The sequence below is a fragment of the Nannospalax galili genome, unplaced genomic scaffold, assembly GCF_000622305.1.
Source record: "Nannospalax galili isolate Female #2095 unplaced genomic scaffold, S.galili_v1.0 scaffold892, whole genome shotgun sequence".
NCBI lineage: Eukaryota > Metazoa > Chordata > Mammalia > Rodentia > Spalacidae > Nannospalax > Nannospalax galili.
In genome coordinates, this window is record NW_008333311.1 from 447,682 (window position 1) to 465,543 (window position 17,862).

General features: G+C 36.0%; 1 protein-coding gene and 1 pseudogene across 1 annotated transcript in view; both read right to left on the reverse strand.

Moving 5' to 3' along the window:
- The window catches only part of Znf804a (zinc finger protein 804A), a 313,091-nt gene extending 302,622 nt beyond the window's left edge, over positions 1-10,469 (reverse strand). The window contains exon 1 of the mRNA XM_008827938.3: positions 10,196-10,469. Coding sequence (XP_008826160.1) covers positions 10,196-10,306 — 111 coding nt within the window. The 5' untranslated portion in view covers positions 10,307-10,469. The remainder of the gene's footprint in view (positions 1-10,195) is intronic.
- A 6,928-nt stretch (positions 10,470-17,397) lies between these two features.
- Positions 17,398-17,566, reverse strand: LOC115069432 (annotated as a pseudogene).
- Positions 17,567-17,862: the final 296 nt, after the last annotated feature.

Below are 17,862 nucleotides of genomic sequence, written 5' to 3' on the forward strand. Positions count from 1 at the left end.
AAAAAAAAAAAACAGCATTCAACTTTTTGTCTTTCTTCCTTATTTTTTAGGTAAAGTTGGAGGCTATCAAAAAGCTTTCTTAATATAGGTTTAATAATTGGCATTAAGGGAAAGACAGGCACTTAGGGAAAGACAGTACACAGAGGGGTATGACTTCTCAAAAAACAGAGAGCCCCACTTTCTACTTATTAACTGTAAGAACATGGATATGCTGGCTGGAACAGTAGCCATATGCAGCTATAGGAAAATGAAAATAAAACTGGCATCTTTCACCATGAAATGACCAAGAGAGATAATATTTTTAAAAAACATTTGCCTACTTACATCTTTCTTATAATGCAGAAATTTTAGGTAAAACACTATTTAGATAGATAGTTGGTATTTGAGACTTGGGCTACAGGACGTTACATTCAGATAAATATGGTGATAAAGTGTCATTGCTTTCAATCACTGTTTATGTTTGTAAGTATTTTAGACACGGTAAATTTGACTCGTGCAAGGGCATGAGTCTAAACTGAAAGTCAGTGTCTTCTCTCCCATGGAAGCACCTTTTCCAGAAAATGACTCTCTTCAGCCACAAGATGATTTGCAAATTATTGGAGATTTGGAGAAGTATAAAAGTGACTTTATAGACTTGCCAGTGGCACTTTCTGGATTACGTTACCCAAAATATTTTCACCAAACAAAGAAAAACTCCATACTCGATCGCATCTTTCTCCCTTTGACTGGTATTAGAACACACAAAAAATAAATGACAGACTTTTAGCTTTATTTCTAAATTCCCTTTTTATCTGCAAGTATTTCCCCATTCCCAATAAGTTATTGCAAAAAAATATCCTCCTTTCCAAAAACTGTCTAAAATGCTTGGCAAAACTCTGAGTACCAAACATTTTCTAACGTTCCCCCAAATAAAAGTTGATCCTTCGATCAACCTCCGATGCTTTTATGTTTCCTGCCTGAGCAACTCAGATATCAATACAATATGAGTGGGTGTTATTGACAGAATGTCTGTGGCTCCCAAATACATCTCCTGAAAACTAGTCAGTGTAATGACATTAGAAGCTCTACCCTTAGGAAGGTAACAGTTATGATCATGTAGCCCTCATGATTGGGGTGCATGCTGTTAGCTAGGGTAGAGCTATCCTCCATGTGAGGGTATGTGTGAAGCAAAACAGACAGAGGCCTTTACCACACATGAAAACACAGCACTTTCATGTTAGAATTCTCCAGCCTCCAGAACTGCAGAAAATGAATACTTGTTGAGGCTACCTAGTCTACAGTTGTTATTGTAGCCCAAATTGACTATGACAATGAGTTAACTTCAGCTTCATTGTAAATAATTTGAACCATTAGTGGTTGAATTTGGGAGGAAAATCTTTGCAGTAGGAGTAAGTAATCATACCTCGTTTTCCAGAAGAGTCTAGAAGGTTTCAGGAGAAAATTCTGGGACTCCAGGAGTATCAGGCATGATTTAGTTTCAGCAGAGGAGACAAGGTGAACAAAAGGATTCTGAGTTCTCCCAACAGGACACATGTCTGTCATCCTCCATCATCACATTACCTCTACTGCCTACCATGGGATTTTCAGAGCAAATCTTACCCCAACCTGGACCTTCTCTGATACTGATTATCTCAAAACACTGGGAAAATCCCACTTCTCCTACATTTCCTAATTTTTATCCCCCTATATATCCAGGCTAGGATTTCTAGTATAATTCTCTGTATTCTTATAGGATCTAAAGTCTTTGAACTCTGTTCCCTTGAATTCATGTGTCTATAATCAATAAGTTTCTATAGTTTCATATTTTTAACTTAAAATTTACTTTTCATTTCAACTTAAATGTTTGTACTGAAATATATATCACTTTCCTGTCGCTGTCTCAGTAGGAGGGTGTTTCATCTGCTAAGGTCCTCTATCAGTGTTATCATGTGGGGCAAATGTTTGTCCTGATACACTTAAACCTTTCCCAATAATTTCTATAACCTCTCTCAATCTTGAAACTGGTTGTCTTTAAATCTCATTTCCCTAAAGTTCCTGATTCTTGTCTGGCTACCCAGGCTTGTCTGACCTTGCTCTCTAGTACCCCTGCCTATAAACCGTCCATTCCTTGTTTTTACCAGAGACTGAAAACAGAAGCTCTTAGAACTTCCTCTTGTCTGGGTCTAAAAGTCAGGCTAACATCAAATGAAGTCATTCTATGAACACATGAGTTAGCAAAGAATAAGGCTACTCCTCATTCATATCTCAGCAAATAAAAGAGTTTTCATTACCCAGCATTCTCATCCATAGGAACATGAATGACTTTTCTGTTGATGAGAGCCTCCTCCCATTCTGTCCTGCTTAACTCTTGTATAAAAAGAACAAAGATAATGATGGAATGGGCCCTTATTTATCACAGTACAAAATCCATGTTGCATAGTCTACCTTGTTCTAACAAAAATGACATATCAGCATGCATTAAATACAATTCTGCTCTTAGTGAGTTTTGATCGGTACACACAAACATGATTATGTATGTCTTTTCTGAAGAAGTGAAATTTCTATAAAATTGGAAATATTTACTCTTCATAAATCTATTTAATGCTTATTTTTCTTAAATCTCTTCTGACAAAGTATTGTACACTTCTGAAACTAAGTTGAAAATATTCTTTTGTTAAGAGAGAGCCTTTAATTTTTTAAGGTACAAAAAGTGCATGTGTGATTAGATGTTGGGTTACAGTGGGAAAGAATGACTATATTTTACATTGTTGGAGCAGAATATACGGCAGCAGGTTTTAAAGGAATGAAGTTCAAGCCAGGCATGGTGGCTTCCATCTTTAAACCTCATGTTTCAGAGGGTAGAATTAGGCTGATCTTTGTGAGATGGAGTCCAGACTGGTCTACACAGTGAGTTCCAGGTTAAGTGGGGCTACAAGGAGACCCCATCTCAAAAACTCAAAAATAATAAAAGGAAACTGAGACACAGATTGTAATATAGTCAAAAAATTTAAATATACTTATTGTAAACTTATTTGTAAATACCAGGAAAGAAATCCCAATTATCTCTAGAATAAACCTCACTTATTTCCTTTTACATCCAAATAGGATTTTTGTTTTCATCATCTAGATGCCCTATTGCAAAAAAAAAATAAGTTATGAGCTGATGTTTTGTGTATCATAGTTCTTTAGTTAAGTAGAAACAGTGGACGCTTCTGTGTAAGTATATGTGTGTGTGCACGTGAACATGCACATGTGTGAGTGCATACATGACTAACATGAAGGACTTGGTTCAGTAGTTTGGTAAGAGCTGATAAACTGAAAATGTGAAAGTCAACCCTGTCTCCTGGAAACTCCAGCAGGAGCTGATGTGTCAATCTCAGGTAGAATTTCTTCTTTAGAAAGGAACCTCCGTGTTTTCTCTAAAGGACTACCAAAAGACTGCGTGACGTCAACTTATTTTATCCAAGGTAAAGTAGCATCCATTAAGGTTAAAATTAACAGTCTATAGATGCTAATTATCTTTATAACCTTCATTATAGCATGTAGTTAGCATTTGGGTAAATAAGTGGCTATAAAATATCATATTTCATAAGCTAATTTTTCTAAGACTACATGAAAGTTTTCTCATAATTGAAGTACATCATGGCTATTATAAATATTTGGAATATGAAATGTACTTACATTAAGCAAAGTGTATAGCTTTCTTCCATCTATGCCAAACCATTATTAAAACATTCAGAATAGTATATCTGGTAATGGACAATGTTTGCTTTGACACATAAGACTACGTTTTAATTATTTATTACTCCCACTTTGCCTTGCATTGTTTTAGGAATTATACAACAGTATATTTATTAAAGTTAATGAAACTTTGCCAGCTAAAAACACCATCAGACATATATTATACACTGTAAAAATTTTTTTGATGCAATTGCTTATTTGGAATGGGGTGAAATAAAATCAAATGATTTTTAGAAAAAATATCTAGAAAAATTATTCTTAAATGTATTATTGTTGCCAATAGAAAATATGATAGAAAAAAATTCTTCTTAAATTGTATCATCAGTACACAGAATGCAGTTGTTAATTTCTCTCAAATGATTACTCAAGTGCCTAGCACTATCACATCTCAATAGGATCACTAGAAGAAACCATTTCAATATTGTGAAATGTAATTTCCACTATCCATGATACTATTAGCACACTGTCTTCTAAATATATAAACTTAGTTTTTAGTATAAATTATGATTATGTATAGTTTCAAAACTAAAGTTGCCTTTTAAGTTAATTTTGGAAAAACTAAAAACAGTAAAAAGTATATCAAAAGCACTGGTCACCTAAATGAAAGTGTTCTATTTTATTTTACTCTGTTTGTGACGTTGGGAATTGAGGCCAAGCCATCAACTACATTAAATATGTTATTTAACAATGAGCAGCTGCACTCGCAAATAAAAATTTTCAACTTCAAATGCAAAATGCATCACCCTCAAGTCCCTACATGTCTCTTATTATGACAGTATTCCAATGGATTTGAACTGAATAATATCAATCAATCAGTTCAACTAATATATTACAAATAAATACTAAAGAAATTTACATATTACAAACATATTACAAATATGCTTATGACCAATAACTTTCTAAAAGTTGGTACAATGGTGGGCACGTGTAGAAACATAAAAATTATTTTATCTCTCCAAATGAAAATTTACTTTAGGACTAAAAAAAGTACAGAAGTTTTAAAGGGGGGCATTGTTTGGGAAAATCATATTTTATAAAGTGAGAAAACCTACACCACACCAAAAACAGCTAAAAAAGAGGCAAACTGAAAAGGACATTAGTTTTCAGTTGACACACCTAGATATGTTCTAACAATGCACATTAAACAAATTACTATACAACTTGAAAGTGCTTCTGAACACAATCCTATAAAATTACTGGGCTATGTGCACCCATATTGTCAAAGAAAGTACAATTGCTAAAGTCGATAACCCCTAAAATATTGGTGTAGAAGATATGAAAGCAGAGGCAAATTCCTTAGACACTGTTCCCATTTCAGCTAAAATAACACCATCCTTATTTAATGAAAAAGATATGACATTTTCTTTTATAATACAATATACATTTTTGAAAAATAATTAAAGTTCTGTTATCAATGACTTTCCTCATTTTAATAATATGTGCTAAAGATGCACATGCTACAAAGGTTCAATATAAGCATAGTGAAGAGTAATTGGCATATTTAGTTCAGAAAGGTGAGATAACAACATAGTCTTTAAAAATGAATGTATAAGTGTAAAACAAACTTGGAGATGTATGTAGCAACTGATTATATGAAAAGGTTCATATAGTACAAAAGTTTGTGGATATATTAACATATTACCTGAAGTCAATCTCATCCATGAAATTTCTTAGGGATAATAATCTCTCAGCACTTATTTTTCAATATTATCAACCTAGCAATGGTTCTTTCCTTTTTGCAAACGCAAAGTTTCACAGAAATTGGTTTCAGTGAGTAGAGATACTTTTCAATCACTCTCTCAGACATAGAAAATATAAGATATTTACATAAACAATAAATTATATTCCACGATGACAGTTAACACAAAGGCCCACATGGTATACATCAATGTCAATCTAATTTTTTTCAGTTCCAATACACACAATATAAAAGTGAGTTTTTTCACATTTTAAAATTAATATATATGGCAATTTTCTGGGGGACAAAAAACTTGAAAACATCAAAAAGTATGAAGGGTTTTTTTTTTTTGGAACAGAGTCAAAATGAGCAAAAGAGTGCACTTGAATAATATGCAGAGCTGGTGCTACCTGAAAATTCCTTTGAAATTAAGGCATCTCACAAATGTTGAATTAATTATAAATATATCGAAAACCAATTAAGAAATTAATTTATTTTCTTACGAAACCTGGTACTTCTTATGTTAAAAATGGTGGCCAGCCTACAGAACTATGACTTAAGGATATTTGCTGAGTTGAGCATAAGAAAATTTAAATTCAAATTATTCTTTCAACCTAGTACTATGTCTCCATACTTGGAGAAAAGTATAAAAGTAAAATGTCAATAAACATATGATACAATAAAGTCTCTTAATTATGTTACCACACTAATCCTTATGAAGTCCATAATTATAAAATGCCATAGAATCTTCACTATAATACTGACTTACTGTGGAATCTCACACCACCACTGATTCTTTTTTTCTTCCTTAGACATTGTAATTAAAACATTATGTAAGAGATAAAAATGCAGATCAACAAACAGAATGTACACAGTAAACTAGTAATGACTTCTAAAACTGTTAAATGAAAACATAAATTTCACATTAAAAATAGTTAGACTGAGACTCCATATAAATATGTCTCATATCTATGGCATATATTAAAAGTTTTAAAATATACCAGTAGGGCAAATGTTTTTGTGAATTAATTGTAAATATTTACTGAAATATGAAATGCAAAAAGAAGTCATACATACTAAAGGTTAAAAATGAACTGTGGACCATTAACTGTATTCAATGTAACCAATCCCTATAAATTATTCAGAAATATTCTAAAGCATTAATAAAATATATTTAATTTCTTATTCAGTACAATTAAATCTATGCAAGAGATGTTGAAGTTTCTAGCAGAAATAGTAACAGACAAATCACTTTATTCTTTGCTTTTAAGATATGACAAAAATAGAAGTTTTAATATTCTTAATTAAAATTGCTAAGTGGAAAAAGTTCACAAATGTGTTCAAGACTGACAACTGGCTTAGCCTTTAAGCACATTTTTTTCTCATTTCAGATTTTTACTTTTGGAACTCAATAAGAGTCCTAGAAAAAGCTATATGACATGATGATCTCCTTCACAGGGTGACAAGCAACATTATTGCATTTAGGACTGAAAGCAATTATCCAATGTCACTGAAATCTGAATATACTGTGTATTCTACATACAACTTTGTATTCATTGTAAGACACTATATAAATAGCACTGTATCTTAATAATGTGAATTTCTTGAAGTTTGTATACATGTTTTTGTTAAATTTGAATTTTAAATAAATTCAGACCTACTTATTAATCTTGCAGGAAGTGAAGATATTTACTTTATTAGGGATAAACCACAATTATTTTTCCATGAATGACTGTAGGTTGTATTTCCTTGAAATAAAAAAATAAGCAAACATCCACTTGGGTATCATTAAAACACTCTGCTGTAGTATATTTATCTTAGAGACAAAACTCAAATACATCAAATCAATATAAATTAGTACAAAAATTCCTTGATTATTACCCCATTACTGTAGGTTTTGAAAGTGTACATATTAAATATTCATGGCTTTATCTGTCAACTTTAAAAACTAGAAAATAAAGACAAAAAACCAGATACATATGAACTCTAACTTAAATATTTTCATCCATTGGCATACATCCATTTTAAGTTAATATCTATATTCCCTTTCAAAGTTGGTAGTTCTTAGAAACTTCAGGTACAATTATCTACTTGTAGTTAAAAGAAAATTGAGCTGGCAGTAAGTCCTCATGGCATCCTATGGGCTGTAAAGAGTATATTTTTATGTAGGTATGGACAACACTTTTTTAATTAAATAAGTCCCTTAAGAATATATCGGGAATTTCTTCCCCTATACTTAAGGACAAAAATATCTCTTTTTTTAACCCAATAACAGAACTCATCAAAAAGCATTTAGAAAATCCACATATATATATCACATCATTTAAATCAACATAAATCTCATACACAGCAAATCCAAACTGGGGCAGCTCAGAGACAACCAGAAAGGAGTAGCATGGATATACCTACAAGCTTCTGTTATTCTCAACAAGAGAAATGCAATGAGATTACTTCAGCAGACATTACCCGTTTGTTGCTTCTGACATTTACTTCTATGTGGATTTATTCATTTTATTTGTGACTGCTTTTAATGCACTTATTTTAATAACAAAGCTACATAGACAAAACTCATCTTTAACCTGACCTTTGTCAATATGAGTGATCGAGAGCTAATCAACTTCAAACACAGAACAAGCAAGTCAGCACAAACAAATGCAACTACTGTCCGATACCTAAGGCTCACTGAAGAATCAAGGTGAACAGCATTATGACAAGTTGAGGTTTGATGAATAGCTTTATTTTTCTATGAACTCTATTGAATGTGTTATTATCCATGCTACAGAAAAGCCATCTTGTTCAGTAACATTTTCTTTCCCCTAAATGACATTTTCTTCAATAAATAAAGCTGTATGTGTTGAAGTATCTTTTGCTCTTTAAAATATTAGCTGAGTTTTCTAAGTAGGTCTTGCTTCAGAAATTCTTCTAGGCTTTGCTACTCTATACTACCCCCCTAAAGAAGTCTGCAGAAAACTTTCTGTTGTTCAAAACTAAAAGCAAATAACCACATCACAACAATAAGGATGTAAAAATAGTAATGTGTTTTTTTTAACATAAATGAACTGAAAGGTGGCAGACAACATATTCCAGTGAAAGATAAATCAAATGTACTCTATCACTGAATTCACTGAAAACTTCAGGTGAGAACTTTTCATCTTTCAAAAACATCACAAGCAAGTTTTATGTTCATGTGATCAAATTTTTAAATATATAAAGAAATAAAAATACAATATCTATTATTTTAGCTAAGTGTATCCTTAAAGTACTCTTCATTCCAACTAAAGCAATGACCTACTGAAAAAAAGAGAGTGAAGATTAATTGCCCATGGTCATGGACCGCAGAAAATCTTACTTATTTATTACCATCTTACTTGGATTGGACTCTGCCAGTACTCATATTAGACCCTCTGCCAGTACTTATACTAGTGAGATCTCCCTCTACTTCTCCTTCCCTTTATGGAAATGTATTGTCTCTAAATTCCTGCGCATGACAGTTTGTTCTGCAGGGAGGTTTTGTGGCTGAGGCATTTTGGATGCAAAGTAGGAGCGATCCTCAGCACCATGTTCATGCTCAGTACATCTTCCACCAATCAGGAGTGTCCTAACTACTGGATGCTGCAAAGACAAGCTCTGTGATCTAGTGAGATTCTTCCAGAGGCTGTGTGGGTTCTGACTATCTAACATGCTTCCTAGTGGTTGTAATAATGATATGGTGATCCTCTTTCATCCTTATCCCCAAACTCCACAGAGAAACAAGCGAAAGTTGGCAGCATGGAGTGATGGCATTATTCTATTGAGCTTAGCACTGACAACTTCCAGTCAGAGAAGTTTACTGCCAGTCAGTCCTTCAGTAGAGTCAAAATACGAACTCTGAGACCGTCAGTCAGTCCCGCCACTTCCTCTATGCCACCAGCCACATGGCGCCTTGCTCCATCAGAGACACCCACACACTTATTCACCTTCAATTCCCTAAACTGAAAGGTGTCACTAGATCAGTTGGGATTCCTTTCTGCTTTAAAAAATGTCCTGCTGAAATTAGGAATCCGATAATCTTCAACACTGTGGAGTGGGGTCGATGAGAGAGCTTTGTGTGAATGAAAGCCTTCAATTAGAACTCCCCTAAAATCGCTTCCCTAAACCCAATTCTCACCCCACGCCCATCAGACAAATAAATGAATGCATTATAAACCAAGTAAAATAGCAAATAAAATCTATCAGTTGCCTTAATCCTCCAAATGTCCTCTTAGATGAGGGAGAGAGAGAGAGAGAGAGAGAGAGAGAGAGAGAGAGAGAGAGAGAGAGAGAAAAACAGAAACAGAGAGAGAGAGCCTTTCTTTTTTGTGAGTTGTATGGATTCACTGTTACATGTTTGTTTCTGTAATGTTTGTTGAACATAGAAACAGGCAGGTTTTGGTTTCAGCATTAGCTCATGAATGGGCCATGCAAAGCACCTTTAAAGTACCCCAATTAGGTGATGGCTCATGGGAGTGCTGGCAGAGGGATGCTGACAGGCATGAACTTCATGGTCTACCAAACTAACCTCTTGGTAGGGACTGTTGAACTCGATAAAATGCCTACAAAGTGTCATAACAGAGAAGGGGATATGTTGCCCTAAGGACATGGGGGAAGAGTGAAATAGGAGTATTAATTGTATTGAGTATATAAATACAAAATTAGTTATTGCAATTATCAAAACAAAGAATGTGCAAGAGCTACTGTCCTCTTTCCCATGTCTGTGCAGAGAGAGAGAGAGAGAGAGAGAGAGAGAGAGAGAGAGAGAGAGAGAGAGAGAGAAATTACCAGAGTTTTGTTCCCGTTCTTGCTGAGGGGGCCCCGGAAAACTCCCTTGATGTTGCGAAAGTGTCCGTTGCTGAGATGCGTGGAGCTGATGACAATGTAGTAACACTCCATGGGGCAGCCACCGCCTCTCCGCCGCAGCCGCCACTTCCATGCACTCGAGCCCGCAGCCTCAGCTGGATCCGGGAGGGTGTGCTGGGGACCGCGGGCAGGACTAGCGGTGGGCCGGGGAGCTGGCGGCTCGGACGCCGGCTCCCTACGCCCGGGTGCGGCGCACGCCCCGCCGCCTCCTCATGCTGGCCTGGCTGCCCGGGTCTCTGGCGTAGTGCCCGCCTTCTGATTGGCGCTGGGACGGCGAGCCCCGCGGGAGGATGCGGAGTGGCCGGGCTGCGGGACGCGGGCGCAGCGGTCAGAGCTGGTGCAGCCGGGCGCAGACGGGCAGCGGGAGCCGCCCGCGCGGCAGTGGCAGCGGCAGCGGCGGCGACAGCATCCCCCGCGCTCGGCGCTCGCACTCGGAGTCGCTGCCGCTGGCAGGCATGAGTGTTATTATAGTGAGCGGCGTTGCCGGTCCATCACACTGAGCCAATGGCAGGGAGCCACTGGGCTGATACTGAGAACTGTCAGAGGAGTACATCTGTCACCCGCCGCCTACCCCCCGCCTCCCCCGCCGGGACCCACGGCCGCGCCAGGGTGGCCACGAGTGGGAGAGCCCCGCAACGCGTGCGGCCGCTCCTGGCCGAGAGGCGACGTCCAGCGACAAGTGCGAGACTCCTGCAAGGTGCAGGCTGAGAGGGAAACGCAGCGACCACGGTTTCTGCTCTGCCAGTCGAGCTGGGGGCGGGGGTGCCGGGGAAAGAAATAAATTAATAATTTAGTACCAAAGCCATCCGCTTCCAACTGCAGAGCATCCGGGCAGGTGCCAGGCGCGGCTCCTCTCTCCAGATCAGCTACCCGCCCCGCCGGATTTGGCTTATGGGATTCTATTCGCTTTTGATGTATCTTTGGTATGGGGGTTGAGCGCCCCTCACCCTCGCACTCCAGTTACTGACACGGCAAGTGCTGTGTGGTTAAAGCTTGGGGGAGGGGAGTTGTGGCGACGCGAGTGGAAGTGCATAGAAGGTAGAAGCAGGGACTCCTGATGGATGTGTTCCCACTCCTGGAGCTCCCAGCATCCACCTCCCCTGGGAACATCAGTTCTTCCTAAATTGCCAAAGCTGAGAGGAAAAGATGCTTTGCAGCAGGAAAAGCAGCTGCCAGGAGCTCCTGTGCTTTTCGCTCCAGTTCATCTCCACCACAAAGAAGTGGTGAACAAAAGCAAAACGATTCGCCCTAGAAGCGACCTGAATGGAAAACCTCCTGTGCACAAACTCCTGGGCTTGTCAGGGAAAGTAGGGAAACCACATCTACAGCCTTCCACTAACACAGACTTGGGCTGGGCTTGAAAGGGTCAAGGCAGCCATCAGCAAAGGTTGCTTCTCCCCCTAAGCCCTCTCAGTTGATCCTGTCTTTGTGTAAATTAGCTCCTCTGAGGTGGAGTGAGAGCACCCCATCAGATATATACACGCCATAGATCTGCTACTACCTTACGACTCATTAGTTGGCACTTAAAAAGATCGATACCAGGCGTGGGAGGCTGAGAGATGGTGCCTTCAATGGATTTATTGAAGGCTTTATTTTCCTTCTGCCTTGAAAGGCTTAATTGGTTAAAGCAGATTCCAGACATTTTGATGCCTTTGTGTCAGAGCAAACTGCAGTTTGATATAAGCTGTGTTTATCTTATTTACTCGTGGTCAACATTGCAATACGGTCCATTTTGTGTGTCCTATATATAGAATTTTATGTAACAGTGACCTGCAAGACATAATATGGCTCTTAAGTGACTCTGACAGTTGTATTCCACTTTTTTTTCAGAGAGAGAAAAAAGGTGTCTGTGTAAGAGATGCTGTAGTCATGTCAATAAATTATAAATTATAGGGGGTGGGATGGGGGAGTGTTAGTTGATCTAAAAATAAATTTTTCACATAGCACGCTTCAATTAGAAAACAGTTGATGTAGATTGATTAAAGCTCATTATGAAATGTCAGTTATTTAGGCTAAATTTCTCTGATATCCACTTGGGGGAGTCTGGAAGTCTTTGGAAAAGAGAAGTGATAAAGTAGAAACTTTCATGTTCTGTGGCGATAACCCACAAAACTCAATGTGAGCACAATGTTAGGAAAAACATGTTCGATTTTTGGAAAGTAAACGAAACTCTAGCTCCCCTCAAAACTCCCCTAGTCGTTTTGTTGTTGTTGTTGTTGTTGTTGTTTTCTTTTCTTTTCTTTTTAATTTGCAAGTTGAACATGTAGGCATTCTCTGCAGACATTACTTAGGAAGCACCGCATGATCATAGCTATGTGTTTTGAGGTTTTCCAGACTCGCAGCTCTTAAACAGGAGATAGCATTTTTAGTTCTATTTAGTCATAGCAAGGAAGGACCTCAGGAAACCGAAGACACAGTGAGAAACAATCAGATGTTATAGATTTATTTTCCGAGTGTAACTCATAGTAATGTAAATCAGGTTTGTTTGCAATATTTTTCACTCAGAATACTTTTGTTGCAATGTTCAGATCTTTATCTAGCTTGGAGCACAACATCCAGTTATAGAAACAGGAAACAGTTACCTGACATGTTCCGTGGAACAGATAACATCTATATAAAATCTCAAATTGCAGTTCAGTTGGCAGTATTTATACATATGTACTATATTTACACACAAATGTGTATACTGCATGCAGGTTTAGAGGCATACATACGCATATACATACATGTACACACATAGGAGATAGATGACAGATAGACACATACATACAGACGTGCTGCCAGTGCTTTTCATTTTGTTTGTTCACAAAAACTCAGATAAGACCTAGTGACTGGAACTGAGAAGCCAATTTAATTCATGTATTGTTCGGTTGAATGTCAGGAAGTTATCTAGACAAATAGAGTAAAAGCATCTAGAGATTTCTGTGACAGGAAAAGGAGATTATCATGTATTCTCTGTATATACATACAAACAATGCCTCATAAAGATAAACTTTAGTGAAGTGCATTAGCAATCTTTGAAGAAACATTTTACTCTGTGAATATCCCACATTTTCTAATTGCATCATTGACATAATGGAATGGAGTTTTTGTTATATCCAAGCATGCTTTTAACTTATAGAAAACACAGCACAAATCTACTGCCAATACGTGAATGATATTAAGTTATAAAGAAACGTAATGTTTTTCTTAGATGAACTGTAACCTTATTGTTTCTTTAAATATGAGAAAATCTAACTCAAAATTAGCTAAATCTTATCAGCAATTTTAATAAAGATATGTATTTTGGAAAAGATTTTAAATGTCTTCTGTGTACCTTTGTCCTAATTTCCTGATCATAAGCATAACAGTCATTAAAATTGAACTACTGGTCGTACTAAATATCATTGCAAATAAGCCCTGTTGCCAGCATTTTCTTCATTATCACAGTAATCTTAATACTTAGAAGAATGCACTGTGCAAAACATGGTTCTAACTACAACGAGCAAGTACTAGGTATAAAGTGTTCTTTTATCAACAATGAGGAGTAGAAGGGCTTTCTACCATCTTAGGGAAGAGGGATACTGTTTTGCAAGAGTAAGTTAAAGTTGGGATGATCTGTTTCTCTTACTGAAAAGAGTTATCCTCGTTTCCTAAGATTTGGCAGCTTTTTCCACATGCAATGCTTTTTAAAAAATTGAATTTTTGAGATTTTGGTACAATACAGTTTGATAGACTCCCTCCCTATCTGCACTTCCAACCAACTGCCCCCTCCCAATTTATTGTATTCTCAAATATGATATGGTGAGCCTATAGAATATGATTTGTGTCCCAAATTTCAATATCAGTCCTTCCACTGGGCCCACCAAGAGTCCCATTCTTAAGATACTGTCTTTCTCTTCAGTAGCCATCAATGCTAAAAATTCCTTAAACTGGGTAGAAATTTCTTAGCCACTTTCTCATATCTATGTTGGAATTTTGTCTGGTTTGAGTTTGAAGAGATCTTGTGTATGTTGTCACCAATGCTGAGAGTTAATATGAGTAACTGGCAAACTGTCTGGAAGATTCTGTTTCCTTGTGTTCATCTAACCCCTCTGGTTCTTACAATCTTTGAGCCTCCTCTTCCACAATGATCCCTGAGTCTTTGGAGGCAGTGTTTTGAAGTAGTGCCTTATTCAGCGATAAGCACTCTGCAGCCTCTTGTTCTCTGCACATTGGTCAATTGTGGGTTTCTGTGTTAATCACCATCTGCTGCACAGGGACACTTATCTGGTGAGAGGTGAGAGATGAAGACATCCACTGCTTTTGTGGAGCACTCACGCACTCCTTTTAAAATACAAAGTTTTCTCTTCAGCCCCTGGAACATTAAGTATATAACTGATTATTACAAATATATAGAATTAATATTTCTTAATCATAAATCGTTTAAACCATTTTAACTATTTTGGGGGAAAATTATAGATCACTTGTGCTCAACTGCCAACTCTATCTTTTAAAGCATAATTAAAAATTTTAAATATAAAATTGTCACTTATTTAAAATATACAATTTGATTTTGCTATCACTTAGTTCAGTTTTTTCCCTTCCGCAATTGAGTTCCAAGGCAAGACTCCTGTGCTTTGAGCTTGTCTTCATATTTTCTACACTGCAATCCTCATCTTGTGTTGCTGAGTTCAAATGTGGAGACAAGGTTGATGCTCTACAACTGAGCATTTCTCTTGATGTGCTCCTGGCTCACACAGGATTTCAGGACAATATTGCTACCTCAATATGTAACACCAAGGTCTTGGGAAATGAAAAAAAAAAAAAAGAATGTTTGGAATGTTGAGTCATGAATCCTTAACTTTCTTCTGCCACTCCAGTTGTTCTCAAGTGAATAAAGCTTTCCTAGTTTGTCTATTGTTTCTTAAGACTACATGTTAATACCTACATTTCTTATCATAGAAATATTTAAATGTTTTATGCTTTGTTTTGATAACTTCCCAACAGTCAATTGAGTAACCCACAAATTAGATTGACTTCTGGATTCCAATTATTCTGTTTTATCTGAGTTTTATTTTACTATTTATTTATATGTTATCTTAGTGTGCGGGAGATGCATATGCTGCCAGTTGTTGTTGAGTGTGTTAATGATGGATTCTTCAATATATTGGATCAACTGCATAAACATATGCTAGGTAATTTGTAAATAAGTGCTTCCTATATTTGTATTCTTGGTTTCCATTCATGTTCAGTGTAATGTTCTAGCCAACTATTATAAATTTTATTATTTTGAGCTAATGTGGAGAAATCTCAAAATTTAACAGGCAAATGACTTGTTTGCTCTAAGATAAGATACTGGTAAGAGGGTGTTGCAAAGATAAGTGAGAAATAAGCGAAATATTAGTATCATACTTAGAGTAAAATCTTCAGACATTCTGACATCAGTATTGACACACAAACACTCATAAACAAATTTATGTCAGAGGTGCAAATTGATTTCAGGAAACCAACATCATATGTTATATTAAGATTATACATTTGGATATTTTGTATTTTTATTTAACTTCTGTTTTGTGTTTATATAAGATCTTTAAGCATATGGGGTTGTATAATTAACTTGATGTTAACACATTTAGGTAAAATCATGCAACAAGTAAACTTCGTTTTCATGAAGAAATCTTTTAAGAGAATATACATACTATTCAAATATGAGAAACACTGGTACATGCAGGTCATGAAATTTATAGTGGATAACCAGTACTCTCCTTATTGTAGGTATAATGTTATTGTAAAGCTTAAAGAGTAATGATAAGTTGTAATGATATTATCAGATTAGTATTACCTCAAAATAACTCCATACCTACACTCCTGCTTCTGTATTCAAATTTTGGATGCTAAAACACAAAGTTTAGGATCTATAGTACCGATGATTTGGTACACATTTTTTTTATTATGAACATCTTACAACAAATTATTTAAAGGAGTCTCCAACTAAAACAATTTGAAATGAATGATGATTCAAATTTTCTTGTATCAGCTGCTCTTTAAAAGAAAGTGACTACACACGATATTATCTTATATGTTTTCAAGGCTTAATTTCATTGATTCTTGGTAAACTTACAGAGAGCTGATACTGACTAGGTCTGACAACCTCAAACATTAAATTGTTTCATTGCTTCAGGGTATGAGTAAGAAAATGCATGGACTTCAGAAATGGATATATTAACGAGAATGTAAAAATGATCAGATAGAGTCTTTTCTTTGGTTCAATCTTAGAGGTAGACAAATTAATTTTTAGTATAGAATAATCCCATATTTCTTAAAAGAAGGATGGCCAGCTGTCCTCTATAACACATTAAATAGATAAACTGTTTGTTACCCCCATTCTTTTTCAATTTTTCTAGGTAGCTATAGGGTAAGTGCCAGAATAGTGCTAATTTAAAAGCCAAAGCTGAATTTCAAACATATTGTTTAAATAAAGTAATTTAATTGGATGCAATATACTATTTCATCAAAAGCAATAGCATTGAGATATACTATTTTAGGTAAGAAGGAACAGTTTTTACATTCCTATGTTTTCTAGCATTTTTTGAAAGCAATATGACAGTTTTTGTTAAAATTAAAATTGTGTATAAATTTTGACTCAGCTACTGCATTCCTGGGAATTTCTACATAGAAGACAAGGATTTGTACAAAAGCATATTCACAAGAAGATTTTATGCAACATTGTTCACTTGTTCATAGTTATAAAAGACAGAAGAGGGCTAGACAGTAAAAGTAGATAATTGTAGAACTTATTTTATATAATCTACACTTCTGTGCATCTATTAAGCTAATAAAGCATATTTGTACTTACTGAGTTGGTAGGATTATCTAATTGCTATTTACATAAGTAACACAATCACAAAAGAAACAGAGTATATATTATAATTGTTTTGTATAAAAAAGAACATGTATGCACTTTTCTAAAATAATTAACAAGCAGAAATATATGTAAGAATATTTAGAGTCTGTTGAGTGTGTTTCCTAGTGTCATGTGACCTTAAAGAAAGAACCAGAAGAGAAATAAAAAGATGAGGAGAGGAGAAGAAAATGGAAAAGGCTGACATACATAAACTGATTGACACATATCTGGGCTAAATCAAAGAAAGGCAGAGGAAGGAAGGAAGGATTCATGGGAGAAAGGAAGATATAAATATTTTCTGAACTATTCCTATATCTCAGTAATATGTGAAAAACTGATTGTAAGAGGGAGATGAATGCAGGTAACATATTTCAAACTGACAAGAGCAGATACTACACCTGATCTTAGCCAAAAGGCCATGAAGGGATAGGTCGATAATTTAATTAACATTGACATTAAAATGATTGGTCTAAGGCATTAAGGAGAGATAAGGAAGTGCGAAGAGTTTTTGGGAACTGCTTTCTGATTTCAAACTGATGGGACTAAATGATAGATTGGATGTGATGTAAAGAATACACATTAAAAATACAATGTAACTAAGGATTTTGACCCTAACAAATGAGGGATAACGACATGGTTGGCTGACATTAGGAAATCTGAAGGAAAGTAATCTGATGAAAATGTTAAAATATCACTTAAATTATTTGTTGACACAGAAGAAGTG